Genomic DNA, 23,970 nt, shown 5'->3' with positions numbered 1-23,970 from the left:
TCCAGACTGCTGCCCACATTCCCTGCCTGCACCCCTTCTGAGCCTGGCTCTTTTGAAGCAGACCTGTCGGATGCAGCCTCTGCCACCTACTTTGTACCTCTTTGGGGCCCCCGAACCCTGGCCCTTGACCCACCTGGTGAAGGAAGGCAGACCACCAGTCCTGTCCCCAGTCTTTTTGTGGGAAGCTGCTAGGGGAGCCCAGTAAAAGGAGCCCCTTAAAATCAAAGCACCTTGACCCCCAGTCCCTACCGGGCTCTGTCAGACACAACGATCCCCCTAAATACACTTACTGATGTGTAACCATTAAGTAGAAACACACATAGTAATACGTTCAGTTGGGTGTGCACAAACACCAACGCATCAGTGTTTGACGTTGCTGGCTGCCGGAATGTCCTAGTCTACTCCAGAGCATGCGCGCGTCCCAGCCCAGTGAGGCCCCAGCCCCCGGGCCCTCACCGAGGCTCGCAGGCCTCAGGACCCACCTCAGCCCCCAGAGCCTGCAGGAGCCAAGCAGGAGGCCAACACCCTGGGCGAGGGTGGACAGAGGCGTCTCACCCGCGGGCCATTCGGGCCCCTCCTGTACCCCAGGGCGTCGTCCACCCTCCAAGCTTAGTCGCCGGCTGTGCCCCGGACCTGGCTGGGAGGAATCCAGCTGGTCCCCAAGTCCCATCTGGACAACACTTCTCCCAGGGCCCGCCTGGGAGAGAGGTGGGCCAGCCCGGCACCCACACACCCTCCTTCTGCCCCAGCCGCTGAAGTAGACAGTTCCTGCGGGCTTTCTGCTGCCTGGTCAGGCCCCAAGCCTGACACGCTCCCCGGTCAACCAGCCGCGTTGGGTGCAGGGCTCTGCAGGAACGCCCGGACGCCACGTCCAGGACCCCAAGGGCCTCCCCCTCCTCACTTGCAGTACAGTCGCCATGTGCTACCAAGGGGTGTGAGCACGGCGGCCAGTGCCAGGAGGAGGACGGCTCTGCGGTGTGCGTGTGCCCAGCTGGCTACACGGGCAAGGCCTGCGAGACAGGTGAGTACCCCCCAGGGCCACGGGGCAGGGGGATGGGACAGGGCCCAGGGCTGGCTGCAGCCAAGACCCTTCTCCGCTGCCCCAGAGGTGGACGAATGCGGCTCTGGCCCGTGCCTGAACGGGGGAACGTGTGTGGACCTGGTGGGGAACTTCACCTGCCTGTGCACAGAGCCCTTCGAGGGACCCCGCTGTGAGACAGGTAGCTCCCTCAGCCCCCTCAGGCCACACTGGTTTTCGCAGTCACCCACCCCTTCTCCCTCGCCATCCACTGGGCTGGTTTCTGTCTTGGGGTGAGGGTTCCCCACCCCTCCCTGCTTCCTGCCCACCTGCACCTGTGGCCTGGTCTTGGCTCTGCGCCCTGTGCTGTGTGGGGCTGAGCGGTCTCGCCTCTGGGCCTGGGCTCATCTGTAAAGGGCAGGGATGGATGGCCACACTCCAGGCCCCTCACCTGCAGGGAGACGAGCGAGCCCTGGGAGTCAGGGAGAAACCGAGGCCGAACTCCTCGCGATGAGCTCTGCTCGTCTCTATTCCATTTCCCGGCTGTGACTCATAGGTCAGTTCAAAGGCCGGCAGGACTCTACGTCCCAGGGTGGATTCAGGGCCTTTGTGCCTGACCCTGTCCCGACCTGCAAGGCTTTGCCCTGTGCCCACACCAGCTGTACACAAAGCATGAGAGCTTCTCTCCAGGGAGATGCTCAAAACAAACCATTCAGGTTTATTTTGAGTCTAAAACCTTAGGAAGGAGGTTACAGTTTGCTCGTACGTGAGACGCAGGTGGACACTGTGCCCTCCATCAGACTGTGGCCAAATGGCCACACGCAGGGAGGGCTGGGTGCAGAGGGCGGGCAGGGGCAGGCTTCAGCTGCTTGATTACAAAGAGCCATCTCACCCAGACTGTCATCCAAGCATCAGTGTGTTCAACTGAACTCATGTCAGAAAACCAGGTAAATAACTTCAAAAGATCTTGCTGAGAAAGTGCACTGGGCAGAAGAGTAACCCGATGAGAGCGAACAGACCTGGTGCCCCAGTTCCGACGTCAGTGCATCAGCCGCCCTACACGGTCAGACCTGGGCTTCCAGCCAGAGCCAACCGGAAGTGGGCCAGAGATCAGAGATCATAAAACAAGAGTATCTAGTGTTCTGCTCTGGCCAAGAAGGAACTGCTCTGGGACTTCTCCTCATTATCACCATCAACAACCAGAAAAACAGATAAATATATGAAACAACTGTTTTCAGCCACTGGACAACAGACAGCATGGGATTGTCATCCCTGAGGGGAGGGGGTGAAGTGAGCCTGACAGCTGCCCCCACGTCTGTCTGGGGATCTGTCCAGGCTGCTGTGCAGGGAGGTGGGGGGACCCAGACTCCAGCAGTTCCTCCGAGTCTCTTGAGTCGAGGAGACAGAGATTCGGGTTCAGTGACTGGAATTTGTGGGAAGAATACCAGCAAGGATGGAGCTACTGAGGGGGAAGGAGAAGGAGAGAGAGCATGAGACCAAGCTCTGAAGATCTGTAGAGGGACCCTTCCGTCTCTGCAGTGCAGGCGGTGTGGCGTGAGGTCCTCCAGGCTGGGGCAAGGACCACTGGGAGCAGTGAGTCAGGCAATTCCTGGAACTCAGGCAGTGCTGGGGACAATTCACCTCTCCACCAGCTGGGGTGGAGAGATTCCTCATACCCGGGGCCAAACCAATACCAGGTAGAATTCTTGATGGGGTATCACCTTAGCAGTGGGGATAAACTAAAGGCTAATTTGACCTGCCCTACAAATCTTAAAGTTTGAAAGGATCAAAGTAATCCCAAGTAATTTAGGCATATGCCAGAATAAAATCCCACACTCTTTAAAGGAGCATAACCAAACCCAGGATCCTGGAATTATCAGGCATACTAAGAATCAAGAGTATATGACCCACAGCCAGGAGGAGAACAGATCAATAGAAACAGATGGTGGAGATGATAGAATTGCCAATGTTTATGAATTGAATTAGGAATGTTTGATCATCTGTTATGAACATGCTCTATATGCTCAAAACTGTTGAGGAAAAAAGACACCATTAGAAGTAGAACATATTAAAAAAAAGAAACTTCTCTAGATGAAAATAATACAGGAATTTAAAAAATACACTGGATGGTTTTAACAGCAGGTTAGACATTGCAGAAGAAAAGACCAGTGAACTTGAAGAGAGAGAGAGAGAGAGATAAACAACTCAACATGCAGCACAGAGAAAGCGAGACTAAAACAAAGAACAGTGGCCTTCGGACGTGTGTCAAGCAGTCTGGGGTGCATTTGTTTGGAGTCCCAGGGAGGAAGGGGGCTGGAAGGGTACACTAAAAGTATATGGAGAAGTAATAGCCAAACGTTTTGTAAATTTGACACAAATTAAAACCCACATGTCCAAGAAAAGCATGAGGAAAACTGCACGAAGCCACACATTATCAAATTGCTGGAAACCTATGACAGAAAATCTTAAAATCAGCCAGAAGAAAAAGACCCAGTACTACAGAGAAAGAATAACACACTTCTCATTGGAAGCAATGCAAGCCAGCAGATGGAGGAGCAACATGTTTAAAGCACTGAAAGAAAAAAAGTCAGCCTAGTAGTATATACCCAGAAAAACTGTCCTTAAAAAACTAAGGTGAAATAAAGATTTCTCAGACATCAAAAACAGAGAATTTGGCACCAACATATCTGCATGACAAGAAATGTTAAGGGAAGTTCTTTAGACACAAGAAAGATAATACTAAATGAAAATCTGGATCTACACAGAGGAATGAAGAGTTCTGGAAGTGGCAAATATATGGGTAAATATAATAGACTTTACTTCTTTTTAATCTCTTTAAAAATAATTTCAAAAAATATATAGAAATGGTGTTTATAACATATATAGAACTAAAATGTATGGCACCAATAGCTTAAGGCAGAATGTGCAAGCTTTTTCTGTAAAGGGCCAGATGTTAATATTTTTGGCTTTTCAAGCCATGTGGTCACAGTTATTCGACTCGGCCGGTGTAATGCAAAAGCGGCCAGCCGTAGACAATCTGAAAATGAATGGGCGTGGATGTGTTCCAATAAGCTTTTTTTTTTTTTAACTGACAGGCAAGATTTTGTCTGTGGGCCACAGCTTAGCAACTCGTGGCATAAAGGATAGGGAGGACGTAAAGGAAGCATAATACCTGACCTTATATTTGAAGGGACATAATATTGTTTGAAGGTGAACTATTATAAGTTAAAGAAATCCATTGGAAACCATAGAGCAATAAGTAAAAATAGAATAATAAACAGTTATAGCTAATAAGCCAACTGTGGAGAAAAAATGGAATCCTAAAAATACTCAACCCAGAAGGCAGGAAAAGAAGAAAAAAAGGAACAAAGAAGAAGTGGGACAAATAAAAACAAATAGTAAGATTGTACATTTAATACAATCACATTGCTAGTTATATTCAAATGTAAAACTGTTAAACACACTAGTTACAAAGCAGATATTGTCAAATTGAATTGAAAAGCAAGACCCAACTGTCCACTGTCCACAAGAACCCTACCATAAATGTAAGCTCAGACGACGGTAAGCCGGCAGCGTGGGTTTCCGGTTCTGAGTAGGGGAGTAAGTGCGCTGTACCCTGCCTCTCCCACCGAACGTAGCCACACAGCCCGGGAGTGATGGGGTAGCTATCTGAGGACTCTGAAAATAAGTAGTAGTGAGTGGACTGGGGAAGAAGACCAAGCTTCCAAGTACCACAGATTCAGTGGTGAGTTTACCATTTTTCCCCTCTGCTATCCCCCCTGCCTGGACTTAAGGTGACCCCAAAAACCAGAAGTGAGCATCAGCATGGACAAAGAGAGAACTCCAGGAGAAGCCCTTGAGTCAGACTGAAAAGCAGAACCAACGGTGGCAGCAATGGGGGAGCCCTCAGGTGCCTAAAACTGACAAGGGCTGGGGAACCTTCCTCTCCAGTTGGAGGTGCTGCGGCCTCATGCGGGTGGGCAGACTCCCGTTGTTTTCCCCTTTCTCTGTCCTTCCACCCCTTGGCCCCAGAGTTGAGTACAGTCTCAGGAAGTATGCAGCAGAGTGGGGCGGTTAAAACTCCAGTGTTCTTGCCAGAAGACTAAAAAGTGTGGCCCCAGAGACTGGAAAGCGCTGGGGAGACTGGAGAGGGGGATCTTGGGACAGCAACCCTATAATGTTATTTATGGACTTCTGAGCTCCCTTAGTTGGGCACATGGACTCTGATCCAAAATATCAAAAGCAATAATACCATTTATAATAGCTTCCCCCAAATTGAAAGACTTAGGTATAAATCTACTATGACATGTACAGGATCTGTATGCTGAAAACCATAAAATGCTGATGAAAGAAACCAACGAGGACCTAAGCGAGTGGACAGACACACCACGTTCATGGACCAGAAGGCTCCATACAGTGACTATGTCGGTTCTCCCCAAGTTGACCTATAGACTTAATATGATTCCAACCAAAACCTCAGTGGGTTTTTTTTGTAGCTATGGACACACGGGTTCCAAAATTTATAGGGAAAAGCAAAGGAATTAGGATAGTCAAAAGTATTAAGACTTACTATAAAGCTACAGTGATCAAACCATGTGGTATTGGCAAAGAAAGGGTGATCTTTTCAACAAATGGTTTTGGAACAGACATCCTTATGCAGAAAACGAACTTCAAGTTCACACCTCACACAAAGATTAACTCAATGAATCAGAGACCTGAATGGAAAATGTAAACATTTTTTTTGAAGAAAACATTGGAGAAAAATCTTTGTGACCTGGGGTTAAGCAAAGATTCTTAGAAAATACAGCAAAATCACAATTCTTCAAACAGAAATACACTGGAATACATCAAATTTAAAAACTTGTGCTCTGTGAAAGGCATAGCTAAGAAAATGAGGAGAAAAGCCACAGCCTGGGAGAAGTGTCTGCAAAACTCTCGTCTGACAAAGACCTGGTGTCTGGAATGTGTAAAGAGCTCTCAAAACTCACCTGTGAGAAAACAAGCAACCAGTCAAAAAACAGACAAAAGAAGAGAACAGACATTTAACCAAAAAGGACATACAGAAGGCAAATAAGCAGATGAACAAATGTTCTAATTTGTCATCATCATTAGCCACTGGTGAAACACAAATTAAAGTCAGGTGAGATGCCACTACAAACCTATCAGAACAGCTCAAATAAAATACCTGGCGAGGATGCAGGGCAATGGGCATGCTCACAGTTTTTGGTGAGAATGCCAAACAGTTTAGCCATCCTGAAAACGGTTTGGCAGTTTTTCATCAAGTTGAACATACACTTAAAATATGACCCACAATCACACTCCTAGGTAGAACCCTAAAGAAGAGAAAACATGTTCACATAAAATGCACAAATGTTTACAGCATGTCTGTTTATCAGCACCGAAGCCTGGGAACCCACATGTCCTTCCCTGGGTGGGCGATGGACATAGACCATGGAAGACTATGCTTGGGAAGTCATAGAAAGGACTAGCTACTGATGCACACCAACCTTGTGAGTTTCAGAGGCGTTTTGCTGAGCGAAAGAAGCCAGTCTCCAAGGAGCCCATACTGTGTGACTCTGTTCTCTCACATCCTTAAAAAGGCAGGACTATAGTGACTCACAGATCAGTAGTGGCCGGGGCTTCAGGAGCAGAGGGAGTCTGTGGCCCTGAGGAGGCAGATCAAGGAAGGCTTTGGGGTGCTGCGGTGTTCTGTGTCCTGACTGGGAGGGGTTACACAAATCTATGCATGTGTTAAACTGCATAGGCATGTGCATCAGACCAAAGTCAGTGTTACTGTGTGTTAATTTAAAATATAAATTCCAAAATAACATGAAGAAATCGAACATCTAAAAAACAAAAAGGGATAGGTTTGGCAAACACCAAGAAATGCTGGTATGGCTGTGTGTGTATCAGATTGAGCTTTAGAAAAAAGGATACTGCCAGAAATGGAGGGGGTCCTTTTATAGTAACAAAGGGTCAGTTCGTCAAGAAGACATGGCAACACTAAATACGCTTGCACCTATATACCTAGTAACGTATATCGGAATACATGAAGTACAAGCTGGCAGATGGCAGGGGGAAAGGCAGATCTGGGACAATGGGGGGGGCCCGATGGCCTCCCTCAGGGACACACAGAACCAGCAGGCAGGCATGTGGAGGGGAGAAAGCGCTGGCCGCCAGCATGGCCTAAGTGACATTTAAAGACACCCTTTTCCAAGAGCTTGTGTAACATTCCCTATGACAGACCGTCCTGATGACTGTAAAGCAAGGCTCAGTAAATTAAGAGGACATGTTCTCTAACTAGAGCAAAATTAAACTAGACACCCATGACAGAAGGACGTCTGGAAAAACCCAAATATTTCACTAACAAGTGCTTGGTCAGAAACGCTTGGAGGCCGCAGGCCTCAGCTGGTCCTTTGGTGCACACAGGGGGCCTCCTCTGCTTGCTTCCCATTCGGCTCCAAAGAGGGGGCTCAAGGACGAGGGGCAGCTAGAAACGTTTCCAGAGAAGAGACACTGAGAGGGGAGGTCAGCCCCTCGACATGCGCTGTGGGTTCTGAGCAGGAGCCCTGCCCTCCCTGCCCCCAGCCTCCCCTCCCCAGCTCTAACCACCTCTGGTGACCACTGTCTTTCTTGCAGGAAGCCACCCAGTGCCTGACGCTTGCCTCTCAGCCCCTTGCCAGAATGGGGGCACCTGTGTGGATGCAGATCAGGGCTACGTGTGCGAATGCCCCCAAGGCTTCATGGGCCTGGACTGCAGGGACAGTGCGTGTGGACAGGGTCTCTGGAACTGCATTCCAGGGCTGGGACCTCCCAGGGGTTGTGCATGCGGGAAGGCAGGCAGGGGTGCATGCCAACACCCATGTGAGTGTGTGAGAGCGAGTGTGTGTGCATGTGTGAATGTGTGCACACAGCAGCTCTTGTGAGGTGGCCAGGAACAGCAGGGTCAGGAGAGGGCCCCGTGTTCCGGCACCACTCACTGGAGCATCTCCCTCTCTCCATGGCAGGAACCCCCAGTGACTGTGAGTGCCACAACGGTGGCAGATGCCTGAGAGCCAACGCCACCCTCTGCCAGTGCCCCCCAGGCTTCTTTGGGCTCCTCTGTGAATTTGGTGGGTGCCCTCCCTGCCCTGCCCTGAGACTCCCCAAAGCAGGGTGGGAATGGTGGCTTGGGGCTGGGCCCAGTCCACAGGCCCAGCCCCACAAGGAATGGTCCCAGGACCAGTCCCCTGGAGGGGCTGGCGCAGTGCCTGAAGCTGTCGCCCCAGCAGGGTCCCCAGGGAGACTCACGAGGTCTTCCTCTCCCCGCAGAGGTCACAGCCACGCCCTGCAGCATGAACACCCAGTGCCCCGATGGGGGCTACTGCATGGAGTATGGCGGGAGCTACCTCTGCGTCTGCCACACAGGCCACAATGTCAGCCACTGTGAGTGGGCATGGGGTGCAGGCGCAGGCAGCCCAGAAACCAGGGGGAGGATGTTTGGAGGGGAAGTGGTGGGTGCAGAGGCACACAGGTGGGCAGGCCTGACCGCCCAAGACATGCCCGGCTGTCCGCCCACTCTGCTCCTCTGCAGTGAGCTCACAGCCACGACAGCATCTTCCCCAAGCCCCTCTTGGCTGTTAAAATGGTCAGCACAGGCCTGACACGCCTAGAAGTTTCTGCCACACCTCTGTTGGTGTACAATCACGAATGCCTTATGTGAGGGACAGCTTCACGTGGTGGCACAAAGCTGTGTGGACACTGCTCAGCCCTAGCTGGTAGAAGAAGGGGGGTGAATCCTGGTAATTCAAGAGCACAGGCTTTTCCGGGGGCCCCCTTGGTGACAGCCAGGATGTCAGGGTGACCGCCCTCTGCCCCCAGCACTGCCATCACCCTGCGACTCCGACCCCTGCTTCAATGGAGGCTCCTGCGATGCCCACGACGACTCATACACGTGTGCATGCCCACGCGGGTTCCACGGCAGGCATTGCGAGAAAGGTGGGGGACGAGGGGCCCCTGGGCTGCCACTCCGAGCCCCTGCAGGATCCCCCCAAGCTGGCCTCCCCTCCTCCTGGGCCTGGGCTCGTCCTGGTCATCACTTTGCTTCCCTCAGAAAAGGCCTCATTTCCTGCCCAGCACTTTTCCAAATGGGTTCTAGAGTCACTGACTTAAAAATCAGGGCTTTGTTAAATTTAATTTGCCTTGGAAAACGTCAACATTTCACAACATTCAGCCACTCAGGGCGGTAAATGCTTTGTAAGCACACTGCAGGCATTGCTGGCCCCCAAACTGTTCCTGTCATGCGGTTTGGAGCGACATAAAGGACCGCTTTCAGTGGCCCGTGCATCCCACGCACGCCTTGGTCAGAGCCCAGAGGGCCGGCCACCGGACCCCAGTGTGGCCACGGCCCTTTCCCTGGGGCTCGGGGCTCGGAGCTCAGGCCTTGCACATGCCCCCGGCTCTCCCGCTGCCCTTGTCTGTCTGGGAAGCCGAGACCCCAGTGGCTTTTTCTGGAAGCCTCTCCTGCTCTCACGGTGGCCTGGAGGGAGGTCCCTGACACTCAGACACACAGCACCCACCGCTTCCCCCACCCTGCAGCAGGAGGAGGTTCCCGGGGTGGGGGGCCTCTCTGCTTGCAGCTCTGCACGTGCTGCTGAGGCCCTGCGCTCTGGACACAGGGCACTCGGGGCTGCTTTGAGGATGGGGTGGCCCTGCAGGTTGTGGGGTGGGGTAACAGAAGGGTTGAGCATAGCAGGCAGGCCCCCTGCCCCCAAGAACATGGAGACGGCCGAGGGCCTCAACTCCTTGCTGGACCTGTGTGGGCGCCACATGGGGGGACAGATGCACCGGACTTGTGCTGTAGTCATGGCTCCCCTCGAGCCCAGCCCAGGCTGGGCAGCTCCTCAGGGGAGCTCGAGGCCGAGCGGGGTCTCCAGTGGCAAGTCCTACCTGGCATGCACCTGGCTGGCTGGGCCCCTGCTGCCCAGCCTCGCAGCTCAGCCGAGGCGGGCCCAGCCTGCAGGGCCCACGGGTGCCTGGTCTGAGATGCGGGGCACCATGGGCATCTTGTTCACCTGCCTGTCTCTCCCCCCACAGCCCAGCCGCGCCTGTGCAGCTCGGGGCCCTGCAGGAACGGGGGCACGTGCAAGGAGGCGAGCGGCGAGTACCGCTGCAGCTGCCCCTACCGCTTCACCGGGCGGCACTGCGAGATCGGTGCGGCCCTGCCGCTGGGGGGCGCCTGGGGGGTGTGGGGAGAGCCCCGGGCCACGGCCACGCGTCTGCGCGCCAGGACTTTCTCCCTGAGGCCCCCAGCTCTGGGATGCGGAGGATCTGGGAAGGGGTCGTGGGTGATGGGCACAGGACACCTGACCCCAAGGGCGCCTTCTGCTTCCAGGAAAGCCAGACTCGTGCGCCTCTGGCCCCTGTCACAATGGTGGCACGTGCTTCCACTACATCGGCAAATACAAGTGTGACTGTCCCCCAGGCTTCTCTGGGCGGCACTGCGAGATAGGTGAGGTGGGCAGAGGCCTGCAGGCCAGGCCAGCTAGGGACAGCGCTGCCAAAGCGGCTGGGGACAGCGTCTCCTCCCCGGAGAAGACAGGCCCAGGGAGCAGGGGCGGCCCTGCCGTGGAGTGGGGGAGGGGTCGGCCACCAGAGGCAGAACAGCCCCGTGCAGCCCAGAGGCCTTCAGTGACCCCCGCCTCCTTGCAGCCCCCTCCCCCTGCTCCCAGAGCCCCTGCGTGAATGGGGGTACCTGCGAGGACCTGGGCACAGATTTCTCCTGCCGCTGCCAAGCAGGGTACACAGGACACCGGTGCCAGGCAGGTGAGGGCAGAGGTGTGGGGGGTACAGCAGCTCCTGCTGAGCTTGGAAGAGCAGAGCAGGGCCAGCCGGGCTTGCTGAGGGAGAGGGGGACAGGGAGGAAGGGAATCCTCTGGGCAGCCAGTCCTGGGAGTCAAGTCACCTTCCGCCTGGGGCCCGCTGTGCAAGGGCGGGGCTGGGACCTGGGCCTGGTGGGCAGGGGAGAGGCCAGGCTGCTGCCTGGAAGTGCAGGACGGGCTGTGTCCCTGCAGAGGTGGACTGCGGCCCCCCGGAGGAGGTGGAGCACGCCACGCTGCACTCCAACGGCACTCGCCTGGGCTCGGTGGCTCTGTACGTGTGTGACCGAGGCTACAGCCTGAGCACCCCCAAGCACATCCGGGTTTGCCAGCCACAGGGTGTCTGGAGCGAGCTTCCCCGATGCCACGGTGATCTGCAGGCCCTCTGGGGTGGGGCGGGAGGGCAGGTGGGCTAAGCCAGCAAGGTCCACACCCTCCTCCCCAGGAGGAGGGGCACAGGGCTGGGTTCTGGCCTGACCTCAGAGCAGCCAGAGCCGGGGTCCCACACCCTCACGTGGGCCCACTCTGCAGACAAAGCAGCTGAGGTCAGGAGGCTGCCTCCGGGCAGGGTCCTAACAAGGCAGGTCAGGGTCTAGGGCCTGCCTCTTGCTCCCAACCTCACCCAGACTTGAGGATCAGACCCTGCATTCCAGCAAGGTCCCCAGGATCCCCAGGGCCATGTGAGGAGAGCTGCTCTGCAGACCATTGTCCCGGGGCCCCCACAGCGCACGGGCTGCATGGCCCGGAGGCAGGGCCCCCCTCTAACGGATGCTGCTGCAGATGTGGGTCCTGGCACGACTGCAGGCATGCTGTGTGGAGGCAGGCGTTCCCAAGTCCCCTCATCAGAAAGTCTGTGTGGTACCGACACCGCTTCCATGAGACAAGCATTCCTGAAGGGAGTGACTTAGGGACAGTGACAGCATCCAGAGGCGGGTGGGGCGCATAACCCCTTCCTGTGTCCCGAATGCCCTGCCATGCCCACCCTGTCCAGCCCTAGATGAAGACGTCTAGGAAACTGGGGAGGGGACTGCCTGGCCTCAGGCATCTTTCCATCATCCTGGCCTTCCAGGGCCACACCCACCCCCCAGTGCTGCATCTCCCAACGTGTCATCAGGGAGCCAGGACCCCAAGGAAATGTCAGCTCACAAGCCAAAATGTCAAGATGCCTGAGATGTGCAACTACCTCAGACAGGAAACAAAGTGCGGATGACACGCAGTTGGGAGCCCAAGTTCCGCAATGGACACGTGTGTGAACAAGCTTGGTGAACACACAGAAGGAAACGCGGCCATAAAAACAGGACCCATAACTCATTTTAAAGAAAGCAGAAGGAAGAAGGCTGAAAAGTGGTCTGTAAGTGGATACAGATGAAGAGTAAGTTAATGAGTTGAGAAGTCGACTTGAGGAATGTTCCAGAGAGAGGGGGGAAGTATAGTAAGTCATAAAGAGAATGCAGGGGCTCTGGGGCAGAAGCAGCCGTGCGCCCTGAGGTCAGGAGCCCGAGAGGCGGAGAAGAATAACAATGGGATGAGATGTCAGAGCAACTCTGGAGCTCAATTCCTAGAAGGAGTTCCCAGATGAGAACACCCACCGGGAGAAAAGAGGGACCTTACACACATTATCATAAAATGTGAGAGTATCAGAGGCAGAGGAAATTCTTACAGCACCCAGAGGCAAAAACGGAACAAGGGGCAGATCGCCGCTGGGCTTCCTGACAGGTGTGGGATCAAGGGATGGCATTTTTAAATACTGAGGAGGTCCGTTCAGTAACAATTTAGACAGTTATAAAACACCACCACTCTCGCTGTAGCATAAAAGTCCAACACCAGATAACCTGGAAAATCATCTTTCGACCTGTCAGAGCGGAGGGTGCAGAGCCGTGTAGGTGAGCCCCCTCCTCGGTCAGAGGGACCGTCGGCTGCGTCATCCCGGGAGCGAGCCCCCCACGGGCACGTGCTTTGTGCTACTGGAAGGTCCCGCCACGCTTTTGACGCTGCTGTGGGTGAGCAGGACGGGCGGGTATTAGGAGTCCCAGACGCAGAGCAAGTCCTCAGCGCCCACAGGTTTCCTACGGACTCTATGGGAAGCCCAGGGGTTCCATAGTCTTACAAGCTGGCATCCCGAGCCCACCCGGAGGGAGAGGCCTGTTCCAGCCCTCAAGCATTTAAAACCAACCATGAGCGGTGACCAGCACAGTGCCCCAGCCCAGGCCAGAGCACCTCCTAGAGGTCAGCTCTTCAGCCCCGCTGCCCGGCAGAGAAGAGAACATGTGCATCCCTGGGGGCGGGCTTTTCTGCTCGGGTCTCTCTGTTCTCACGTGCACTGTGCCCGGGAGGCGAGGAAGCACGACACGTGATCTAGAGGAGGAGAAACAGGCGACGGAAACAGGCCGGCAGATGAACGGAGTCCATCATTCACGTCGGAATCAGCAGATATGGGCTTTTAAATGGCCATTATAAATATATTTTTTAAAAAGGGGGGAAAATGAGTGACACAAGAGACCATTTGAGCACAGGAAAGAAAATCAAGTAACAAAGTAGAAAATGCAACATCCGAAGTGAAGAGTAAATCGCATAGGCTCACAACAGAATGATGCCACAGAAGACAAAGCACAGAACCCCAGGCACCCAGAAAACTGTCCAGACAGATCGGAGAGGAAGAAAAGTGCATCATGAGCCATTAGCGAGTGAGTCCTTCTCAAAAACAACAGAGCGTCAGACGTCTGGGGGACAGACAGACAGACAAGTGCGTGATCGGAGTCCCAGAAGGAGGGGACAGAATGCGGAAAATAAAAACTTGAGGAGGTAGTAAGTGAGCATTTTCTAAAAATGAAGAAATGCATCCACCCACAAAGCCAAGGTCAGCAGATCCCAAGCAAGATAAATACCGAAATAGCTAAACTCAAGACCCAAATCGTGAGAGCGAGCTTCTCACGAGGCACAGCTACAGAGGCTTTCTTTAGAGGAAGCACTCAAATAATCAGACAGACCCAGAACGTTCTGTGAGCGATCAGAGAAGGGAGAGTGAGAAAATACTGTGGTAGCGTTTGTCACCGTCTAGAAGGAAAAACAAACAAAACAGAAAGAAGTGGCAAAGTTAGTTTATAATAGGAAAAAATACAGATATGAATTGACTGAACTCTCCAGGTAAAAGACAGATTGCCAGATTTATTACAAAACAAAACAAGCTGCAGCTCCTGGAAGAGATGCTCCTAAACTGTCAGGACATAGGAAGAGAAAGTAAAAGCGTGGAAAAATTACCAGGTGAAAACATCAAAATAAAGCTGGTTTAGCTACATTACTATCAGACAAAATAGACTGTAAGAAAGCAACATTAATGATGGGAGGGTTTCTCTCAATAATTGGTTCAATTCATCAAGAAAATCCAACTATTATGAATACTCAAGGATCTAATACAATAGTATACAATAGTCTCAATACATAAAAAGCAAAAATTAATAGACTGCAGGAAAAAAACCAACAGATTCACCATAATTCTGGGAAATTCTGGACCACTTCTTCCAATTAATTTAGGTTAAGGAGCTAAAAAAAACAGCAAAAATTTAAACAATACAGTTAGTAATTTGAATGAATGCATTGTCTGAACAAAAAAATTAAGTTATTAAGAACAAGAAGATAGATTTTCAATCTCTGTGTTTAGATATTTTTAGACACTCTGAAGTAGCTCATGGGTCAAAGAAGAAATCACATGGACACTGAAATACATTTTTTAAATGAATAATAGTTTCCTACATCAAAATGTGTGTGATGAAACAAAGCAGTGCTTCATGAAAAATTTATAGCCTTAAATACATGTTAGAAAAGTTCAAAGTTAATGAACTAAATGCCTGACTTCAGGAGTGAGGAAAAGAACAGCAAATGACACTAAAGAAATTTGAAGGAAAGAGGCAACACAAGACCCATAATCAGTGACACAAAAGAAAAGATAACACCAGAATCAGTGCTTTGTTTGACAAGCCTACTGAAGTGGACAAATACCCATCAAGACTTATGAAGAAAGAGCAAAAATAACTTTTAGAAGTTAAAAGCGTGGCACAACCATAGATGTAGCAGAGATTTAAAATATAATAAGGGAATACTATCAACTAGTCTATATAAATAAATTTGAAACCTTAAGAGAAATGGACATAATATTCATAGAAAAATATAACTTACTGATGCCGGGGTTCTTGTTTGCGGAGTCGAAGAATGAACGCCTTGAACACACAAGGCAGGAGATTCATAGTTTTTATTCAGACAGAGAGAGCTTTATTCAGGGTAAGAGAAAGTGTGGAGCTCCCCGCAGGGGCAGGGCGGGGCAAGGCTGCCACTTGGGGTCTGGGTGTCTAGGGTCTTATGCCCGCTGCAGCCGGAGTTTTCTATAGACTCAGCCAGAATGCTAGTTGTATTTTAACTTGTGTCTGTGAGGGTTTCCCGGATACTCTGCTGTGAGCTAACGGGCCTTCGGGTCTATGAGCAGTGAGCTGTTCCAGACCACTGGGTCCCGAGGGGGAATAAATTGTTACCCTGTTTCACTTTCAAGTACCCTGCTTCTTAAGACCTTGTCCCTTTCTGGGGCCCACACCTACTCTAACTGGGCAGGAGTTACGCCCTGCTGCCTCCCTGTCCCATTACCAAAAATGACCCAAGGAAATAGAGAAAGCGTACATAATCCTTTGACTATTTAATGAAATCAAAGCAGTTTTTCCCCACAAAGAAATACCAAGCCTGAACAATAAGTAAATTCTACCAAAATGCCAAGAAACAGATCATTGCAGCGTTTTACGGGCTCCTCAGAGATCAGAAGGTAAAAGAACGTGTGCCAGCCCATATTCTATGAGGCCAGTATGACCTTTACACCAACACCACAGACAGACAGTTGGAGAAAGTAAAATTACAGGTTCATTACACATGGACACAGATGCAGAAATTAGACAGTCTGTAAAGACTATGTATGCTCTTATCAAGTTGGGTTGTTGCAAGAATAGTTTGGTATTAGAAAAATCTGCTACATTAACCAATTGAAGGAGAAAAATCATAGAAGAATCTCAATGAATGCATAATAAGCAATTCGGAAAATTCATACCCTTTCATAAGAGAAGTTCTTACCAAATAGGGAATAAAAAAGTACTTCCTTATCCAGATTAAAATAACATCATACACACACATATACGTGTGCACACACACCCGTAGTACCATTTGGTATAAAATAATATAAGATTTATTGGGGAGAAGTAGCAGAGCCCACACGACTCCATAAGTGTTCATCATCCCACAGAGAGGTGTGCTTAGGCCAGGCACGGCTAGACTGGCCGCACCATGTAAAACACAGTTAACACTCCACATATTCATAGAGGAAGGAGTATAGGTCACATCAAGAGAGCTGTGGGACAGTGAGTCTCCTGATCTTTGTTATACAGGAGGAGGATCTGGAATTCAAAAGCTGTGCTTCTGTTTAACTAAGACATGCTGAGCTTGGGGAAAGGAAATTAGTTTTGAGGAATTTTACTATGCCCTTCCTCAAACCTAGAATAAACATCCTAAATAGAGAAACAGTCCCCTTAAAATTGGGAACATCATGACCATTATCACTAACATAATCAATATTATATTGGAAGTACTGACCAATGTAACTAAGTAAGAAAAAGAAGTTAATGAAAATACTAAAGAACAGAGTAAAAAGGTCAGTATTTGCAGGCTGATATGGTTGTTTTTACAGGAAAACTACTGAAAATTACAGGAAATGTAGCATATGTAGTGAATATGGGTTATTATAACAATTAATAGTATTTTTATGTGTCAACAATTAGAAAATGTAATTACAAAAAAGACATATACAGAGAAAAATCAATGAAACCAGAATTTGTTTCCTTTAAAAGACCAATAAAATTGATAAACCTCTAGCTAGAGTGATCCAGAAAAAAAGAAAAATGAGCAATATCAGAATGAAAGAGGAGCTCCTCCTTCAGAGGATCCTGTCATCATTTAGAGGAAAACAAGGGATATTGTAAACAACTGTGGGCCAATATTTCTGACAACTTAAAGAAAAAGGATAATACCTGAAAGGCACTAATTACCAGAACTGACACAGGAATAATAGAAAATATGAATAACTGTACATTTATTAGAGAAACTTAATTTATAATTTGAAATGTTTCTGCAAAGAAAATGGCAGGACTAGATTGCTTCACTGGTGAATTCTATCAAACATTTACAAGGAGTAATACTAATCCTATACAATTTTTTTTTAGCAAATATAGGAGGAAGGAGCACTTCTCAAATCATTTATGACACCAGTGTTGCCTTGATAACCAAAACCCAACAGAGATATTACAGAAAATGAAATTACAGACTAATATTTCCCATGAACATAGACACAAAAACCCTAACAATATATTCCTGAGTCGAAGCCAGTACTGCCTAAGAAGGATAATGCCTCATGGCCAAGTGAGGTATATCTCAGGAACACAGACAGGTTAGCACTTGAAAAACAATGATTAAATTCATCATATTAGGAGACGAAAGAGAAAAACATATGATCATGTCAACAGACACAGAGAAATCACTTGACAATATTGAACTATTATTTAAAACTCTTAACAAACTAGGAGTAGAAGGGAATTTCTTCAATGTGATAAAGGGCATCCATGAGAAAAGCAAAATACTTAATGGTGAAAGACTTCCTCCTATAATCAGTGATAAGACAGGGGTGTCCTCCACTTCACCATTCCTTCCAGCGTTATCCCGGAGGCCCTGCACAGTGCCGTAAGTAAGAAAGAGAATAAAAGTCGTATCTTCGAGAAAGGAAGAACTATGGGTGACACAATCATGCACAGAAAATCTTAAGAGATTTACAAAAGAAGCTATAAAACTAGTAATGAGTTCAGTTAAGCCACAGGACACCGGTCAATAAATAGAAACAAACATATTCTAGCAGCAAACACTCAGGAAATAAAATGAAACAATATTATATACAATAGCATCAAAAACATGTTTTTTTTTGCTATTATTAATGTACAATTAATTACATGAGCAATATTATAGTTACTAGACTCCCCCCATTATCAAGTCCCCCCCACACCCCATTACAGTCACTGTTCATCAGCGTTGTAAGATGCTGTAGAATCACTACTTGTCTTCTCTGTGAAAAACATAAGTTTTTATTTTATATATGTGAAATGAACTACAGACATGAATAAAAGCTAAAACTATAAATTTCTAAAAGTGCAGGACAAGATCTTCGTGACAGCTGGAATAAAATGGTTACGCACTTGGAGAAATTCCAGATCAATTAGCAACTTAAATGTTTTTTCTTAAACTATATAATTCTGAATGGAAAATACAGGTATATGCATTTTTGGCCATGGGGCAAGGAAAGATTCCTTAGGCCACTAAAAAGCACTAACTATAAATTCTAAAAGTAAACAAATCTGACTATATAAAAATTAGGAACTTAAATTCATCAGCCCTAAAGAAGAAAGTGAAATATAAGCTACAAAGTGGGAGAAGATATATATAGTTATATATGACTACTTTCACGAATATATGAAGAGCCCTGAATCAATCAATAAGTGAATGATCAACCCAGTAGGAAAATTGGCAAAATGTGTGAGTAGGCCTTTCACGGGAGAGGAAATGAAGAAAACAAAGAAACAGTAGTGATCAGCAAAGTGCAAGTCAAAAGCAGAGAGAGACACATTCTGTTGGCAAGACTTCAGACCCCACCTATTGGTGAGGATGTGAGTCAGCAGGACTTCCTGTAAACTGCCGGATGGAGTGTGAACTGGTAAGCGCTTTGAGAAAGGATTTGGCGACTTAACCTGTCAAGTTGACCACTCATGAAACTGTGTCCCAGCAATTCCACTTCTGGGTATAAATCTAAGAAAAATGTGCACACCTACACAAGGAGATGTGAAAGAAAACACGCAAAAGCATTTTTTCTTTTTGGTATTGCAAGAAGCCCGGAACCGACCCAAATGCCCACCAGACACGAATGGAAAAAGTCCTGCGTGATCACACCGTGGAGTATCACATGGAAGCGAACCCGACATGTCTTACTGATACAATTTTGAGTGTGAGGAGAGCACACAGATCAATATCCTATTAACAAAGTTCATAAATAGCAAAAAAGTCACATAATCGGGCAATTCATAAAAATTTAAAAATAGAAGACACCACAGAAGCCTCATCACAAGGGATGGGCAGGAGCACGCGACCCGAGGGCGACCCGAGGAGCTGGGGTCGGCCCCAGGTGTCATCGTGTCATTACCATTTATTTACATATTTACATTTTAAGCATTAAAATTAATCTCTTCTAAATTGAGCATTCTAAATTCAGGAGTACAATTCCCAGTTTTTATTTTTAAACCTGCTGTGGATAATTTAAAATGCAGGACTTGGCCCCAGATGTACTGACTGCATACGCTGCTGTTCTATGCAGGACTGGTAAGACAGAGCCTGTTCCCCCGGGCCTTTGCGCTCACCCTGCAGTGCCGCCTGAGGGTCCTCATGGCCACCCACTAGCAGCATCCCGGTCGCCTCACAGACGCGAGCCCATCACTGAGGCCCCGATTCCAGCGCCAGCCCCTTCCCCTCCTGGGCGTCCCGCCCTCGTTTCTGGCCTCTCCAAGCACCAAGGGAAGTCCTAGAATTCTGCCCACTTCCTCAGAACAGAGCTAATTCATGTCCAGCTCCATCTGGCGTCAAGTCATTGCCTCTAATGATGACCACACGCTTTACTCTGTGTCTCTCCTGCACATGCACGCGGGCTCCCGGCCCCCAGAAGTCGATGAGTGCCGGTCCCAGCCATGCCTGCACGGGGGCTCCTGCCAGGACCGTGTCGCCGGGTACCTGTGTGTCTGCCGCGCAGGGCACGAGGGAGCCCAGTGTGAGCTGGGTAAGACGGTCGCAGCCCACACTGCAGGGTGGCACTGGGGGCCAGGCACTGGCCATGGCTCCCTGGCTCTGGCCAACCCCCTCCCTGGGCTGTCTGGTCAGGTGCTGCCTGCTCTTTCGGGCCCCGGCCAGCTCTGACATCCAGAAGGACGGCGTTTGTACATGTCCCTAGGAGGCTGGGGTCAGCTGAGAAACACTGACCCCCAGCCTCCCGCAGACCCTGGCCTCAGGAGCAGAGAAGGCGGGTCAGGTCCCGACTCCTGGTCCAGTGCTCCAAGCCAAGCGGCAAGGAGGGAAGGCCTGCTGGGTGCACTGCTGGAAAAGCCCTGGCCCCCTTGCACCTGCAAGCCAGGGTGTCCTGTCTGGGCCCCTGGGAGGCCCGGGCAGCAGAGTGCAGGCATGGCTGGGAGGGGGGCTTTGTCAGATGGATAGTGGAGGGGCTGAAACCTCAGGACACACCTGATCCTGGGGCTGTGCTGCCCACGGAGGGTCACGTAGAGCCACGTGGGGCAGTGAAGGCTCCTGTCCTGTCTCTGCAGAGACAGACGAGTGCCGAGGGCAGCCCTGCAGGAACGGAGGCTCCTGCAGGCCCCTCCCGGGGGCCTTTGTCTGCCAGTGTCCGGCGGGCTTTGCTGGGGAGCACTGCGAGACAGGTAGGGCTGGCTGGGGGGCCCCTGAGCACTGGGCCCTCACCCTCGCCCCCAAGGCCCCAGGCAGGCCCTGCAAACCTGTTCTCAGCAGGCGCAGATGCTGGGCCTTCAGGCAGAGGGAAGGGGATGGCCCCAAGGCCCTACCAGGCAGGCCACCCATGGGCAGGGGCCTCAGGGAGAGGGGGGCGGGAGGGCTGGGCACCTGCCAAGGCTGAGGGGCATTCCCCGAGCCCCTCCCACCCCCCAGACATCCCCTTGGCCCCCTCTCGCCACCCCCTGCCTGGCCTCTCTCCTCCCTCCCCCAGACACCCCTCTGCGGCTCAGGCCCACTCTCTGGGTGTTCTCCAGAGGTGGACGCCTGCGACTCCAGCCCCTGCCAGCACGGAGGCCGGTGTGAGAATGGCGGCGGGGCCTACCTGTGCGTCTGCCCAGAGGGCTTCTTCGGCTACCACTGTGAGACAGGTAGAGGTGCAAGCACCCTGCTCCTCCAGAGACCCCACCTCAGGCCCCCTGCTGGTGGCCTTCCTCTGCCCCTGCTGGGAACCACAGCACAGCTTCGAAGCTCCCCACCTTCTGCACCTGCACCTTCCTCCCCACAGTCCCACCTCACACCGAAGAGACTCATCTGGCCCAACGTCCACCAGGCCCCTGGCCCTGCGGGGCCAGGCTCGTGACGGCCCCCACGTCCTGGCACTCGCCTCCTTCCCCTTGGAACACTCTCCCCGATCAGCCCAGCGCAGTGCTCCTCAGGGGCCAGGTCCCGGCTGAAGTGTCCCTCCCCGAGGTGGCCTTCCTGACACTGGTCTGAAGTGTGTCTCCATCCCAGCGCCATTTTCCTCCTCCATGGCACTTACCACCCAGGACTGTCACTACTTCCCCAGTGTGCTCAGTCTCCCCTCCTGGAGCCGGTGCGTCTCGGTGGGGAGTGGTCTGACCTGCCCTTTGCGCGTGTCCCCAGCGCCAAGCTGGGCCTGGCTGGTGGACTGAGCTGTGCAGGGCGGACAGGGCTGCTGGGCAGTGACAGCCGGGCTAGGGACAAGGCCTGGGGCCAAGAGACCCACCTGAGGACAAGCATGGTGGGGACTGTTTGTGGCCAGAGAGTCTCACTACACAGGCCTGGGGTGGGCGAGGGCAAAGCGGAGGCAGGAGGGCAGCAGCTGGACAGTGAGGGGGGGCTCGCCCTCTGCACTTTCCTGCAGCTGGGCTGGGAACCTTGGCCCTGGCCCAGGGAGCTCAGCTCACACCAGCCCCAGGGCAGAGAGGCCGCGGCTGGGCCCGGGCTCTTGGCTGCCAGCTGCCCCCAGGAGGGCCAGCAGCAGGCGTGCGCTGCCCCAACTCAAGGCCTGCCTGGGCACCTTGGCTGGTGGTGGGCAGGATGGCCTGGCTCAGTGGCAGAAGGCCACACCTGCCCAGCCTCCCAGTGGAGCCTCTGGCAGGCGCTGCCCTCCCCCACCCAGTGTCCCCTCCACCTCCCCAAATCACTGCCCATGGTACCACCCTCCTCCACCCCAGAAACGCAGGTGCAGCAAGGGCCCCAGTTCCCAGGAGCAGGCACGGCTGGAGGTGGGGCCTGGCGATGCCCAGGAGCTCACTGCTGCGTTTCCCTCCCGCAGTGAGTGACCCCTGCTTCTCCAGTCCCTGTGGGGGCCGTGGCTACTGCCTGGCCATCAACGGGTCCCACAGCTGCACCTGCAAAGTGGGCTACACGGGCAAGGACTGCGCCAAAGGTGAGGCGGCAGCGGCGCCTGTGCTGGCGGCAGGTGCCTACTTACCCTGGCTCTGCCTGAGCAGCAGAGGGGGGGGGGGGGCGTCAATGCAGTCACGTGTGCGCACACACGTGACCCTCCAGGAGGCGCGAGCCAGGGACCAAATGCAGGAGGCCCTACGGGCACCCTAGGCCGGCTCCCGGCCAGCGGCGCCCACCTCTGCCCTGGGGTGGCCAGGCCCCGGCGCTGGCCGGGTGGGACGCCTGGCGGCCCGGGCTTCCACGGCCCACCGCTGACCACCCCCTTCCCTTGTTCTCGACCGAAACCCTGAAGAGCTCTTCCCACCAACGGCCCTCAAGGTGGAGCGAGTGGAGGAGAGCGGGGTCTCCATCTCCTGGCGCCCGCCCGAGGGCCAGGCCAGCAGGCAGGTGCTGGACGGCTACGCGGTCACCTACGCGTCCCCCGACGGCTCCTACCGCCGCACCGACTTCGTGGAGAGGGGCCGCTCCTCGCACCGGCTCCGGGCGCTGGCGGCCGGCAGGCCCTACACCATCTCCGTCTTCTCGGTCCGGCGCAACGCGGGCAACAAGAACGACATCAGCAGGCCGGCCGTGCTGCTCGCGCGCACACGTGAGTCCCGGCGCGCTCGCCCACCCGCGGCCGCCTCCCGGGGGCGCCCAGAAGCGGGCGCGGGGCCGGCGGCAGGCTCGGGGCTGAGACGCAGGGGGAGCGCAGGCGGCAGGGCGCCTGGGGCCGCGGGGAGCCGGCCAGGAGACGGCAGCCTTGGGGTGGGGGGGGGGCGCCTCCAGGGCGCTGCCCGGGGAATAGGAAGCTGCGGGTCAGGCCCGGGAGGCCTGGGCGCCTCTCTGGGGGCGTCCTCTGCAGGCAGGGGGCGGGGCGGGGACCGGGGAAGGGGCGCTGGAGGCGAGGGCTGGTGAGTGGCGCCCCGTGAGCAGCGTGGAGGGTCCAGCGTGGGGTCTGGGGCAGGACGGCGGGACCTGCAGTCCGGGGTCAGGGTGCCCACAGGGGAGATGCGGAGAGGGTCTCAGTGGGCGGAGGAGGGAAGGCGTCCCGCCTGGTCAGACGCTGACGCTGAGGACGCGGAGGACGCGGAGGCCCAGTGAGGGGTGCGGTAAGGGGCTCACCGCTGGCGGGCTGGGAAGGACAGCCGAGAGGCCCCAAGGGTGCTCCTAGGCCAGCGGGGTGGCTTGGAGAGTGGGGCCACAGGAGCCCTAGCCCGCCTGGCAGAGCAAGCAGGATGAGGTGGGGGGTCACCACCTGCTCTGCCAGAGGGGGGTCTCCACCAGGAGACCAGGGTGGGCAGCAGGGGAGCTGTGCCACTGGGAGCTGGGGGCTCCCCTCTGCCCCCTTGGACTGGGGTCCAGCCCCTCTGGCCCCTTCCGGTGGTTGCCCAGGAATCTCTGGGTTCATTCCTGCCAGGCCCCAGCATCGCCCTGACTGCTCAGATGGTCACTGTCAAAGCCACCAAAACAGCCAGAGACAGGAAAAGGGAGACCCGGGGTCAGCACGCTTCAGGAAGGGCCCTGCCCTCCACTGGCATGTCCAAACGGCCGAGACCTACATCGGCCTGGGGTGGAGCTGATGGCCTAGAGCAGTGCCCATAGGGGCCCCTTTGAGGTGGCCCCCAACACAAGCAGGAGCCTGGGGCCTGTCCGACCGTCCGAGGCCTGCTGTGGCTGAGGGGTGCGCTCCGCAAGCCCAGGCTGGCCGTGCCTGGCTCAGGTTCCCTGTCTGTGACCCCCAGCACCCTTCCTGAGCCTTATCTCATCTCAAGCCCCCACCCTCCCCTGGGCATAAGGAGGTGGCATCAGCTGAGCAGCCTTTTG

The 23,970-nt window shown here is 53.0% G+C and overlaps 1 protein-coding gene across 12 annotated transcripts in view; it reads left to right on the top strand.

Annotated features, from left to right (window-relative positions):
- The window catches only part of SNED1 (sushi, nidogen and EGF like domains 1), a 76,322-nt gene that overhangs the window by 27,380 nt on the left and 24,972 nt on the right, over positions 1-23,970 (top strand). For 11 of the 12 annotated variants that reach the window (XR_008998104.1, XR_008998103.1, XM_057503335.1 and 8 more), the window contains exons 7-21: positions 908-1,021; positions 1,107-1,220; positions 7,658-7,783; positions 8,026-8,130; positions 8,330-8,443; positions 8,879-8,995; positions 10,094-10,210; positions 10,392-10,508; positions 10,709-10,822; positions 11,071-11,244; positions 19,655-19,768; positions 20,307-20,420; positions 20,766-20,879; positions 22,031-22,144; positions 22,457-22,753. Coding sequence is in view for 10 of the 12 variants with exons in the window: in XM_057503335.1 (XP_057359318.1) it covers positions 908-1,021; positions 1,107-1,220; positions 7,658-7,783; positions 8,026-8,130; positions 8,330-8,443; positions 8,879-8,995; positions 10,094-10,210; positions 10,392-10,508; positions 10,709-10,822; positions 11,071-11,244; positions 19,655-19,768; positions 20,307-20,420; positions 20,766-20,879; positions 22,031-22,144; positions 22,457-22,753 (1,965 nt within the window). In the remaining 2 variants the exon portion in view is untranslated. The remainder of the gene's footprint in view (positions 1-907; positions 1,022-1,106; positions 1,221-7,657; positions 7,784-8,025; positions 8,131-8,329; positions 8,444-8,878; positions 8,996-10,093; positions 10,211-10,391; positions 10,509-10,708; positions 10,823-11,070; positions 11,245-19,654; positions 19,769-20,306; positions 20,421-20,765; positions 20,880-22,030; positions 22,145-22,456; positions 22,754-23,970) is intronic. The other variant, XM_036901283.2, reaches the window with a different exon arrangement.

The sequence above is a fragment of the Manis pentadactyla genome, chromosome 6 (assembly GCF_030020395.1).
Source record: "Manis pentadactyla isolate mManPen7 chromosome 6, mManPen7.hap1, whole genome shotgun sequence".
NCBI classification, from domain to species: Eukaryota; Metazoa; Chordata; class Mammalia; order Pholidota; family Manidae; genus Manis; species Manis pentadactyla.
The sequence above is the reverse complement of the archived record's forward strand: the minus strand, read 5'-3'. Positions and strand labels throughout refer to the sequence as shown.